This window comes from Hemibagrus wyckioides, linkage group LG22, assembly GCF_019097595.1.
Source record: "Hemibagrus wyckioides isolate EC202008001 linkage group LG22, SWU_Hwy_1.0, whole genome shotgun sequence".
NCBI classification, from domain to species: domain Eukaryota; kingdom Metazoa; phylum Chordata; class Actinopteri; order Siluriformes; family Bagridae; genus Hemibagrus; species Hemibagrus wyckioides.
This window is the reverse complement of record NC_080731.1, coordinates 18,738,114-18,750,738: the sequence shown is the minus strand read 5'-3', so window position 1 is coordinate 18,750,738 and position 12,625 is coordinate 18,738,114. Positions and strand designations below refer to the sequence as shown.

Below are 12,625 nucleotides of genomic sequence, written 5' to 3'. Positions count from 1 at the left end.
TACATTACATTAGATTACATTATAAAACTAGATTTTTAAAGTTTGTCGCAACAAACTTTGAGTTTGGCTTGACCAAGCAAGATGTCATCACGTGACGTCACTTGGACACACGTCACAAAGTTCCCCTCATTTTGCTGAGTGTTTTGATATGTCACGTGCATGTTGGGGTACTGTTAAAATTCTATTTATTTTGCGGGCATTGGTGCGGACGTGACGTCACCCGGACACGTCACGCAGTTTCCCTCCTTGTGCTGAACATTTTGAAACGGCACATGTGTATGGTGGAGTAATTCTACAATTCCACTTATTTTGTGACCTGTGACACAGGTCACAAAGTTCCCCTCATTGTTCTGAGTGTTTTGATATGTCACGTGTGTGTTGCAGTAGTTTTGTGGCGGGGCTCTACCGGAAAACCAGAATTCCGATCGGATCCAGAATTTACGGCTTCATCCCGCCCAAGGAGCTGGCCGAGTTTGTTGTTGATATCTCGAAAGCCCGCCGAGTTATAAACCTACAAAATTTTGAATGGGATTCTATCTGGAAAAAGGCCACTTTGAGTTTCTGTACCGGGAATACCGGAGTTCCGATCACTTAGAAAAGTAATAGCAACAAACTTCAGACCAGGTCCAACAAACGTGCCGAGTTTGGTGCATGTCGCTCGAAAGCTGTAGGAGGAGTTACTCTTGATAATTAATTGTCTAATAAAAATAATCCTCAGAAGAAAAACAATATGTTGGCTTTTCATTAAGTAGATTGCGCATTGCCACAGATATTCTTTAATGTATGACAGTATATGCAATATGAGGCCATGATGAAAGAACTGTGTAAGAAAAGTGCTTTGATAAAATATGTAATGTAACTTTGTGTCCTGTCCCCTTCCTCCAGCACCTTGCTGAACAAACAGATAAACTCTTCCCCCTAATGACCATGCTGTCAAGAAGAATCAGATTCTCTCTCTCTCTCTCTCTCTCTCTCTCTCTCTCTCTCTCTCTCTCTCTCTCTCTCTCCACTGTTGGAGTAAAACTGAAAAATGAACATACATGGCCATCAGACGCCGAAAACATCCACATATCCATAGAAACATTACGTAATTAATTCTATACAAATATACTTTGCATACTACATTAATAAGCAGATAGATAGATAGATAGATAGATAGATAGATAGATAGATAGATAGATAGATAGATAGATAGATAGATAGATAGACTTTTTTGATTCCTTGTGGGAAATTCTTGTTACAGCGTCACAAGTTCTAGTTCTAAATTATGGTCAGAAGATGGCGCTACAGGGTTTCAGTGAAAAAGAGACTTAATTGTCAGTGAAAACACATTAATGACAGAACACTTATTATATATTGAAGTTTTATGTATCACATATACTTAATGTTACGATTCTTGGAGTTTGTGAGCTGAATTCGGATTTAGTAATAAATCCTACTCGGACTGTGATTGGGCGCATACGAGCGGAATTAAGGATTAGCCAATCATTGTGAAGGAGGCGGGACTTACATAAAATGGGTAGGAAAAAAATAGTGTTTATTCAGACATGGTGGGTTTCTAAAGTTCATGTATTTTATCAGAACTATAAATTGTTCTCATAAATAATTTTCATAGATTTGTGAATCCGGAAGTTTCATTTCAGAAGTATGACTAGTCTAAAAATGTTTTATTAATGTTTCAGTACAAAAGTCGCTAATGTTTCCATGTACAGTGGGCTGTGTCTCATTTCATGGAGTCGTCATTATAAATCACACCGCTTCTCTACAACACTGATGAAGACTCAACACACACCGGGTTTCCGATATCCAAGTTTTGTTTTTTGTTTTTTTTTTTTGGAAATGTCCGTGAATAATTCATAGTAGCATATTAACTATTAGCATAGTTACTGAAGGATGTGGGAAATGAGTTTGTGTGTTTAAAAGTCAAATCCCGAACGTGTCTCACATTAAATTTAGGTTCTGAGGGAGTTCATGAAGGGATAAAGGAAGTACATAATCCGGATCTTTTCCATTTAACTACACATTTTATATATTAATATTAAGACTAATGTCGAGATGTATGAGTTTATTCCCTGTATTGAATGTTCCAGATAATTCTGTTCTACAAAATCATGGCAGTTTCACTGAATCCAGCACTACAGTAAACACACAGGACTTCTTAGGAACCAGTAAGGAAGCACTCAGAGCTCTGGTCTTTCATTAGGAGGTGAGAGGTGTGTTATAACTAACCAGTAGGGGGCAGTCAGAGTACCTGTGTGAGTCTGTGTCTTCAAACCCCAGTAAAATGCAGTGTGTGAGAGCTTTAATGGTTCTTGTGCTGCTTGTGCCATATGCAGTGAGGGAAATAAGTTTTAAAGACTTTTAGACCAGACATTGATATTAACTCAATAAAACTACACAGAAAAAATGGAATAACAGAAAAAGTATTGAACACAGTAAGAAAAACAGCTGATTGTATTAATTACTTTTCTTTCCTGTGTTGATTATAATCAGTTGGGTTAGTGTGTGTTGGTAGGTTTGTATTTTCACTCTTAGAAAAAGGAGAATCCACCTCTGAGTGCAGGTAAACAAACCATTTATAAGCAAGCTGAAGCTCAAAAACCATCTGATGATGTGTAATGGATAAGGATCTACTCCATGATCTTCACAACAACATTGTTGAGCAGCAGATTAACAGCACTGATTACAGACGGATTTCTCAACTCCTAAATGTTCCTGTAAGCAGCATCATGTCTGTTATCTGAAAGTAGAAACATCACCATCAATCATCCATCAACCAGCCATGAACAGGAACATCTCACAAGATCTCTGACTGAACAGTTAGGAAGTTAATCAGAAGAGCAGCTCAGGAGTGAAGCAGCACTCGAAAAGAGCTCCAGAAAGAGCTGAAGCAGAGAGTTCAGTCATCACACAGAAAACAATACACACCCCACTGAACATATGATTTTCAGAGCAATAATAAAATGATTTTATAGACAGATACATTTTTCTTTTTGTCTTTATTTGTTTGAGCTACCTGGTAGCCATCTCAGGCTCATGTGAAGCCATCTCTTAAACCACAAGTTTTATCTCACCCCTATGCAGCAACTGTCCATTTTTCTGTTGTGATCATTTTCCAACCACAGACCAGACACCTGCTACTTTTGCATGCATGAAGCTTGCATTTGAAGTGTGAAAACTGACACATTCATCTGTGGTTCATCTGCTTCTCACCACCAGCTGCTCTTTATATTATATCATAATAGTGTAACCATTTTTTACACTATTAAATTTGCACAAAACAAACCTGACAGATTATGTTCATAATAAAAAGGTGAATCCTGATTGTTGTGCAGTATTTATAGTGCAGTTGACACCACTGATAATCTGATAAACAGATGAAAATGTTTCACATTCAGATTCTCCAGATCAGGTTTGTTAAAATAACTACATCAGTTCCATTAGTTTGTAGAATGAAATAAACCTGGCAGTGTGTTTGAATGAACATCAGATGATACACTGAAATGACACTTTAAAAGTGTGTGTGTGTGTGTGTGTGTGTGTGTATGTGTGTGTATGTGTGTGTGTGTGTGTATGTATGTATGTTATTTATTTAGAAATGATCTTTTTAAAAGAAGTGTGATCTCATTGCATGTCTCTGCTCTAACTCTGTTCAGAAATCATCAACACTCCCATGGATTCTGTTCAATCACCCTGTGAAAAGACGGTTATAAAAACCCACTGAACTGTACAGAAACACACCAGGATTATTTTCACTAATGCTAAAGACTACACACTAAACAAACGTTCAAAAATAATTACTTTGTTTTGTAAATATTTTCTTTAATCAGAAAGATTGGTATAGTTTAGTGAGATTACTGCAGTGTTTTATGTCAGAAGTAAAAGCTGAGAAACAGAAGACTCTCTGCGGTTTAAGAGAAACTATAGAGATCAATAACATGTCTATTTCAGGTTACCTTTTAGCTGTGGGCTGTAGTGTGTATAACTCTCCTCACCCCTGCACACAGATACACCAGGGTTTGATTCACCCAACAGACCGTTTCCTCTTTGTCTCTGGTCTGATACACAATGCTTCAGTTTACAACTCTCTCTGTGTTTCTCTGTGTCATGGGTAAGTTTATAATCTCACTTATTACTTTACTAAATTCTTATTAGATTTGTTTTATATTTACCAGTAAATAGTTGTGTAACTGAGGGTAAGATAAATGATAAGATTTCAATAAAAAGAAAGAAAAATTCTGTCCAGCTGTAAGATTTTTTCTGAGAATTTACACATAATTTTTCCTATTTTAAGTTAAAATTCAGACAAACAAATTTCTTTTAAAAGTAAAAGAAACTATCATGTCTTATTTGCATGTAATAGCTATATATACAATATTATGCAAAAGTCTTAGGCCACCTATATTTAGTAGATCATTTGTTATAGATTTTATGATTTCTGCATTACTGGGTCAGTATAAAACTTTTTCTTTTTCTCCCAATCATTACTTTTTCAACAATAAAACAAATTAATAATATCAAATATAAATATATTGAATATAATATTAAGTATCATGTACCACCACGTTTCAGACAGAAACCATAATGAAGGTGTCTTTATTTTACATGCAACATGCGACAGTCAAAGTCTCCAGAAAAACTGTGGAAGATTCTCCAAGATGCTCAGTATATATACACAGAACTGTGCAGAAGTCTTAGACACATTCAAAGAAATGTTGTAAAGCAAAGATGCCTTCAAAAATAATAAGAATAAAAATAAAAAGAATGAAAACTTCTATAAAGAGCAGTAAACAGTGATGAACTGAAAAACAAAAGTTAATATTTTGGTGTTACAACATGTGCTTTAGTAAACTGTTACTGACTACTGAAATGAGTCTCAGCTACAATTAGTGCAGTTTGATGAGGAAATTAGCTTTAGTAACTTTTACTGAGCATCATGGAGAATCTTGATATGGTTTTTCTGCACTTCCTTTTTCTTTCTTTCTTGAAAAAGTAATTGTAGGAAATTCTAAATAATAAACACTCATATAAACTAAACAGTTACAAAAGCTTTGAGTCTCTCAAACCGACTGCAAAAATTAAGTGATTTTGAGGAAGTAGAAACTGTTCCCCTCAGACAGACTGTAAAAAACAAGTGAATTAAATATTGCACAATCAGTGAAAAACGTTATGAGTAAAGAAATAATGCAGACATTTTTGGCCAAAAGGAATAAACTAAACAGAATAAACACTTATAATGGTCAGCTGCATGTAAGAAACCATCACTCCTTTACAAGTCAGTCCTCACAGTGCACCAGTGTAGAGTAGGATACAGTACAATATGTACACTATATAGAGGAAACTCACAAACACCATCTCTAGAGAATATCAAAGAAGCTACAGAATGAAATAAAATAAAAAGTACAGACTAGCTACGGGCTTCACAAAATGAATCTTAAGCAAAAGTAAGGAGAGGTAATGTGAACTTTTTTTTTGTTGCAAGAATAGAAAACTTGCAAGGGGAAGAATATGTGCACAAGAAGCCGTACCTGCGCTGAAATGTGACTGAACAAATGCCAGATAGGGGGACGTGTCTAAATATGATTTGACTCAAGGCCAAATGGGGTAACGTGTTAAAATCTGATTAGACGGGGAACCTGCATGTAATGTATATAATGACCCTGTAACCAGATGGACAATCATGTCACTTGTATCCCTGGATCCAGCTGGACTGTTTGCTGTCTTGTTTGACTGCTAAAAAGTCAATCTCTTCTGAATCCAGTCTGTGATAATCTGTCTGTTTCTTTATTCTAAGTTAACTAGAATCTTTTCTTTAATTTGTATTATGATTAATTCTCTTTGCTAGCTTGGGTCAGTGTAGGGTGAAGAAGATTTTTCCTGCATGGAGTTACCTAAAATTCAATTAATTAATTCATTCATTCATTCATTCATTCACTCATTCATTCATTCATTCATTCATGTATTTAATAATTTTTATTGACGCCTGAACATTTTTCTGTAACATACATTTTTTGTTGTAAACGTAGTGTTCGGGTGCAAATATTTTAGACAGGTGTGAAGAAATACTGTAAGGTAAGAATGTTTGCAAAAATATATATTTTAATTGCTTATTTTTATCAGTTTACCACAAAATTCAAAGTGAGCGAACAGAAGAAAAATCTAAATCAAATCGATATTTAGTGTGATGACCCTTTGGCTTCAAACCACTATCTTGTACACTTTGTACACTTGACCAAAGTCAGGGATTGATTTTGTAGGATCAGAGTCAGTGTCTGATTAACCAATTATACCAAGCAGGTGCTAACGATCATCAGTTTCATGGTTAAAACACAGTCATTAACTGAAACGGAAACTGTTGTGTAGGAGCTTAAAACTGAGTGAGGAACACAAGACATAAGTTCTACTGCATCAGCAAGGTCTCTCCCAGGCACCGATTTTAAATCAGACTGGGGCTTTAACATGTGCTGTTCAAGCTATTTTGAAGAAGCACAAAGAAACAGGCAACGTTGAGGAATGATGTTAATTGGAAACACTTTGAAAGCAGAAACCAGTGGGACCCAGATACACCCATCTACTATCCATAGCCTGGCCAGAAGTGGTCTCCTCACTGAAACAAGGAAAAGCAGCTCAACTATTAATAAAAACATAGGAACTGGGGGCAGAAAATGGCAGCAGATGAGTTGCTCTGGACTGATGAGTCAAAATGTGGAATATTTATCTGTAGCAGGAGGCAGGTTGTTTGCTGAAGGGCTAGAGAGCGTTTTTTTTTTCCAGTTATCACATTACCCTGTGTATACTGACTATATGTAAGATATAAGGTGTGCAATCTACAACCTGGTGGAGGTATCATGTAGGTTTGGAGCTGCATTTCTGCAAATGGAGTTGGAGTTTTGGAGATGTAATACCATCAGGGATGCATCTGTTTGACAGCAAATTTATTCTGCAGCAGGACAACAACCCCAAACATATAGCCAATGTCATTAAGAACTTTCTTCAATACATAGAATTACAAGAAGTGATGGTTTAACCTCCGCAACGCTCTGATCTCAACTCATCCAGTCTTTCTAGGATTTCATTAAGAGACAGAAGGATTTGAGGCAGTCTATATCCATAAAAGATTGGAACAACCTACCTGCCAAATAGCTTCAAATACTGTGTGCAAGTGTACCTTAATACTGATTTGTATAAGTCTGTGATGGTGTTAAAATGTGGAGTGTTTTCTGTGTTGCAGGTTTGCTCTCAGAGACTCTGAGCTCTTTAACTATGGAGGCAGAAGCTGGAGATAATGTCACTATTTGGTGCCAACATGATCTGAGTGTTACATCTTTCATCTTCTGGTTTAAACACACGAGTGATTCAGTTCCACTTCTTCTTGGGTGTAAAAAGTTTAGGACATCAGCTCCATCAGAGACGTGTTACTTCTTTAGTGAGAGTGAGAGAATAGTGATGTCTGTTCATAGCAGTAAAACGTCTCTCACAATCACTGCAGTAAACGTCTCTGATACAGGACTCTATTACTGCAGCTTCACACAACTGGACCAAGTTAAATTTAGAAACTCCACCTATTTACAAGTGAAAGGTAAATTTATAGAGTGAAGAGTTTCAGTAAAAGTTGATTAATGTGACTGAGGTTCTATAATTAATGTTTCTTCTTTCAGGTATGAATAAAATATTTCCTGAGAACTTGAACAAAGCAACAGGTTTGTTGTTGTTTTTTCTCTCAAAGGTTTCGGTACATTTTATATTAAAATCTGATGCAGGTTTAATGATTAAAACACTTTCTTTAAAGTTTGTCTCCCAGGTTCTGTGTCTCCTGCTGTGTTCTTCATGCTGATTGTGGTGTTTGGTGCAGTGATTGTGTTTCTTCTCACTGTCCTGATCTTCATCATCCTGAAGCACAGAAAAACACACAGAGGTAAAAATATATACTCCTCTAATAATAATAATAATAATAATAATAATAATCTTTGTTTTGTGTTGCGTTAGGTGCTGAAGGTAAAACAGAAGTTAAAAAGGTAATTGTGAGAATCGATTAAACACACACACACTTACACAGACCTCCAGAATGATTCACACTGATTAATCACAAATCAGTAAATCTGGGGTGTTTATTTTGTCCTGATGAAGAATTTATTATTTATTTATTTATTTATTTATTTATTTATTTATTTATTTATTTATTTATTTATTTAAGTAAAAAACCTTTATTTGGAAAACAAACAAACAAAACAAAAACTTACAGCAGCTGGATATTTACCATATTTTGTGTAATTTTTATAATAATAAAAAATTAATAATAATAATAATAATAATGAACACTATATCTTTCACACATTTCCTCAAACATTTCTTATATTTTTCAGACTCTGAAATAAAACTCCCAGGACAATTATTTAAATACAAATATATTTCCTCTGTTTATTAGTCATAGAGCTTTTTTCTATCATTAATAACTCCACTGACAGAAGGTTATATCAATATTAATATATTTAGATATTATTTATAGACTACTTGTTTATGAGTTATTGAAGTTTGGGTTAGAATGTTTAATTCATGTGACCAAACATGTTCATAACTATTATAATTATTATTAATGTAAATTTAATAATTTTTAAAATCTCTACCACAAGGGCTTTATGATCTCTAATAAAGATCACTTCGGCTCATTAAGAACCTCTATATAAAATATATTCAGTGTCCCTGATTTATTTTTATATTTTATGGTCTCTGTGTATCTTCTGTGTTCCTGCAGGTTTCTGACTCGGACTCTGTGAATTACGCTGCACTTCAGTTCTCTAAGAAGAAAACCAAGAGGAACAAGAGACACGATGTAAAGGAGGATCCACATGTTGTATATTCTTCAGTGGGACAGAGGAATGTGTGAACATAATGTCACATATTATTTACTGCTTACTTCACATGAAACTGATATCCCTGGTGGAACTGTATCTTTTATAACATCACAGTTATAGAATTGATTCACATTGAATGTAATCTAATATGATATGATCCAGCATAATATCCACATGAATCTAGTCTTTCAGTGAAATGATAAAAGAATATTTACTAGTCCACTTGTTTCAAGTAAAATCTCAGGAGTCTGAAATGGTTTGTTTTATTTCTGGATTTAGTTTTTCACTGAGATTGAGTCATTAATGTGTCAATTTTGAAAATCTGACTTTTTTGTCACTTTTTTACCATGATCCCAGTGTCATATCTTTCTATGTAAAATGTGAATATATATGTAATGCAGCCCTTGGTCCTTCTCTGCTGTCATCTTGAGATGTTATTCCTGTCTTCTCTTCTGCTCCATTCCTCCTCTGATAAGCATTCCTTCCTCTAAACCTTGCTAACTCACTGCTCTTTCCTTCTTTGTCTTTTCTCATCTTCCTTCCACTCTATCTACATTTTATCATTTAATGTGAAACTGAAATGAAATTAATTTAAAGTATTATGTGTTATTATGATAAGGAGATTAATGTGTTATTATGATGGTAATTAATCATTAGTGGTGGTGGCTCAAGTGGTTAAGGCTCTGCGTCTGGGTTAAGGGCCACTGTTGGGCCCTTAAGTAAGGCTCTTAACCCTCTCTGCTCCAGGGGTGCTGTATCATGGCTGACCCTGTGCTCTGACCCCAACCTCCAAGGATAGGATATGCGAAGAAAGAATTTCACTGTGCTGTAATGTATACGTGACAAATAAAGACTATTTCTTTTTTCTTTTTCTTTCTTCATAATTACAGTGTTTAAAAACTGCTGTATCATTCCTTATAATTCCCCCTATTGGGGATCAACACACTGATAGTGAAATAAATTACAATTATTTCAAATTGATTCTATATTTGTGTGATTTGACATTTGATATAATGTTTTTTGTAGTAAATAACAACCTGTGTGTGTGTTTCACACAAGCATTTTTATCCACGAGTCATACAAACACATTATATTTATTTCATGCTAAAATAAAATAAAAACTCAGATATTTCAGATATCCACTCAGATATTTATTGGTGTCAGGCATCCATTCCCGGGTTCCGTGTTGCCACTTCCGGTTCCGGGACGCAACTTCCGGTTTCGCGATCTCATTTCCGGTTTCCGCCATTTTATGCTCGTCAGCTCTATATAAGCCAGCGGGCAGTCCATGCTCCTTGCCAGATGATCTCTTCAGTCAGCCTTGAGCTCCTGAGACGGCATCCTGCCCTTTTCTTCAGTTCCTGTCTGCCTGGTTTGTCTCTGCCTTCCTTCAGTTGATTACTCTGCCTGTCCTACGTTTAACCTGTTCTCTGGATTTGGATTATTGGACTGTATGCTGCTTATGACTCTGCCTGTCCTACGTTTAACCTGTTCTCTATTGAAGTTGACTGAGAACTCTGCCATTCTTTGTGCCGTTCTTAATAAAGACTCTAAGTTTGAACTCGGACTGTGTTCTGCATTTGGGTCCTCACCTGCCATCCCTGACAGTATCATCTGGCCAACATGGATCCAGCAGAGCCACAGAACATGCAAGCCCTTCTAAGCTCCTTATCTGAGACCTCCACCTCTCACGAACGTCGTCTCCAGGATCTCGTCTCGGCTACACACGAACTGATCCGTCGCATGAATCAGCTTTCAGTCACTCCACCCTCTTCAGCTCCCTCGGCGACAACGACACCCACGAGCTCACCAGGTCATCTTCGAGAGCCACACCTGCCTCACCCCGAACGCTTCTCCGGTGAACCAGGACTATGCCGTGCATTTCTGATGCAATGCTCAGTGACCTTTGAACTTCAACCCTCTTCCTTCCCATCAGACCGCTCCAAGGTAGCATATGTCATCTCCCTGTTGTCAGGCAAGGCCAAGCTCTGGGCAACCGCCGAGTGGGAACGTCAGTCTGCACTCTGCTCCTCCTTTGAGTCTTTTTCCAATGAACTCCGCAAGGTTTTTGACACCTCTGCTCCCCAGCAGGATGCGGCACGCTCCCTCTTTGAAGCCTCACAAGGGAGCCTAACCGTGGCGGAATATGCGGTGGATTTTCGCACTTTTGCCATCGACAGCGGGTGGAATGCCACCGCACTCTGATGCCTTCTATCGGGGGCTGGCTTCTGAAATTAAGGATGAGCTCGCTGCCCGGGAGCTACCAGCCGACCTCGACGACCTGATCGCCCTGGCTACCCGCATCGATCGATGCATTCGGGAACGCCAAACTGAAAGGTCAGCCCGACGTCTTGGACAACCCAACTACCGACCCACTGTCTCTCGCCCCCCGCCTTCTCCTACCCTCCCTGTCTCCGCATCCAGGAGCCTTCCTCTCTCCCGTGCCATGGAGATTGGTCGTCGTCACTTATCCCCTGCTGAGAAGGACAGTCGTCGGGCCTCAGGACTATGCCTGTACTGTGGAGAGGCTGGACATTTTGCCGCTTCCTGTCCAGCAAAAGGCCGGGCTCGTCGCTGAAAGAGGGGCCAGCGGCGAGCCTACGACCATCAGTCCCTTCCAAGCCACTGCTCAAGATCCACATCTCAGTTGACCAGCGAGGCTACGACCTATCTGCCTTTGTGGACTCCGGAGCCGACTCTGAATTTATGGATCAAGACCTGGCTAAACAACTAGGCCTTGAGACGGTGCCTCTGTTCTCGCCCCTCCAAGTTCGGGCCTTAGACGGCCACGTCCTCCATCATGCCTCCCAATGCACTAAACCCTTGCTTGTCCATCTCTGAACATCACCAAGAGTGGTTGTCCTTTCTTCTGATCCCTTCACCATTTGCCCCTGTTATGTTGGGTTTTCCATGGCTCCGGAAGCACAATCCTCACGTGGACTGGACCAGCGGCCGTATTCTGGATTGGGGCACCTACTGCCTAGGCCATTGCCTAGGATCTGTACCTCCGACCAAGGTGTCTGACATGGACGAACCACCCCCTGACCTCAGCTTAGTACCCTCCGATTATCATGACCTGGGGATGGCATTCAGCAAGGTCAGAGCCTCCTCTTTACCCCCTCATTGTCCATATGACTGCGCTATTGACCTCCTGCCTGGCACTACCCCTCCCCGGGGCCGGCTCTACCAGCTTTCGGGACCCGAAAGAGAGGCTATGACCCAATATATTCAAGATTCCCTCGCGGCCGGGATCATTCGTCCGTCTTCCTCACCTGCTGGGGCTGGGTTCTTCTTTGTAGGGAAGAAGGATGGGTCCTTGCGTCCATGCATCGACTACCGGGGGCTTAATGCCATTACTACCAAGAACCGTTACCCATTACCCCTCATGTCTACTGCCTTCGAACTCCTCCAGGGAGCCACTGTCTTCACCAAACTCAATCTCCGCAACGCCTATCATCTGGTGCGTATTCGAGAGGGTGACGAATGGAAGACTGCTTTCAACACCCCAACAGGCCATTATGAATATCTGGTAATGCCGTTCGGGCTCACGAATGCCCCTGCTGTTTTTCAAGCCCTGGTCAACGACATCCTCCGGGACTTCCTAAACCAGTTTGTCTTTGTGTACTTGGATGACATCCTCATTTTCTCCCACTCCCTGGAGGAGCATGTTCACCATGTCCGGTCGGTGCTCCGTCGCCTGCTTCAAAACTGTCTGTATGTGAAAGCCGAGAAGTGTGAATTCCACACCTCCAGCACCACGTTTTTGGGTTTCA

At 39.0% G+C, this 12,625-nt stretch overlaps 1 protein-coding gene across 1 annotated transcript; it reads left to right on the top strand.

Moving 5' to 3' along the window:
* Positions 1–7,202: 7,202 nt before the first annotated feature.
* LOC131343768 (uncharacterized) lies at positions 7,203–8,891 on the top strand. Its single transcript, XM_058375698.1, has 4 exons — positions 7,203–7,579; positions 7,790–7,915; positions 7,987–8,015; positions 8,753–8,891. Exons 1-4 carry the CDS (start codon positions 7,207–7,209, stop codon positions 8,882–8,884), a joined length of 660 nt encoding a protein of 219 aa, XP_058231681.1. The 5' UTR covers positions 7,203–7,206; the 3' UTR covers positions 8,885–8,891.
* Positions 8,892–12,625: the final 3,734 nt, after the last annotated feature.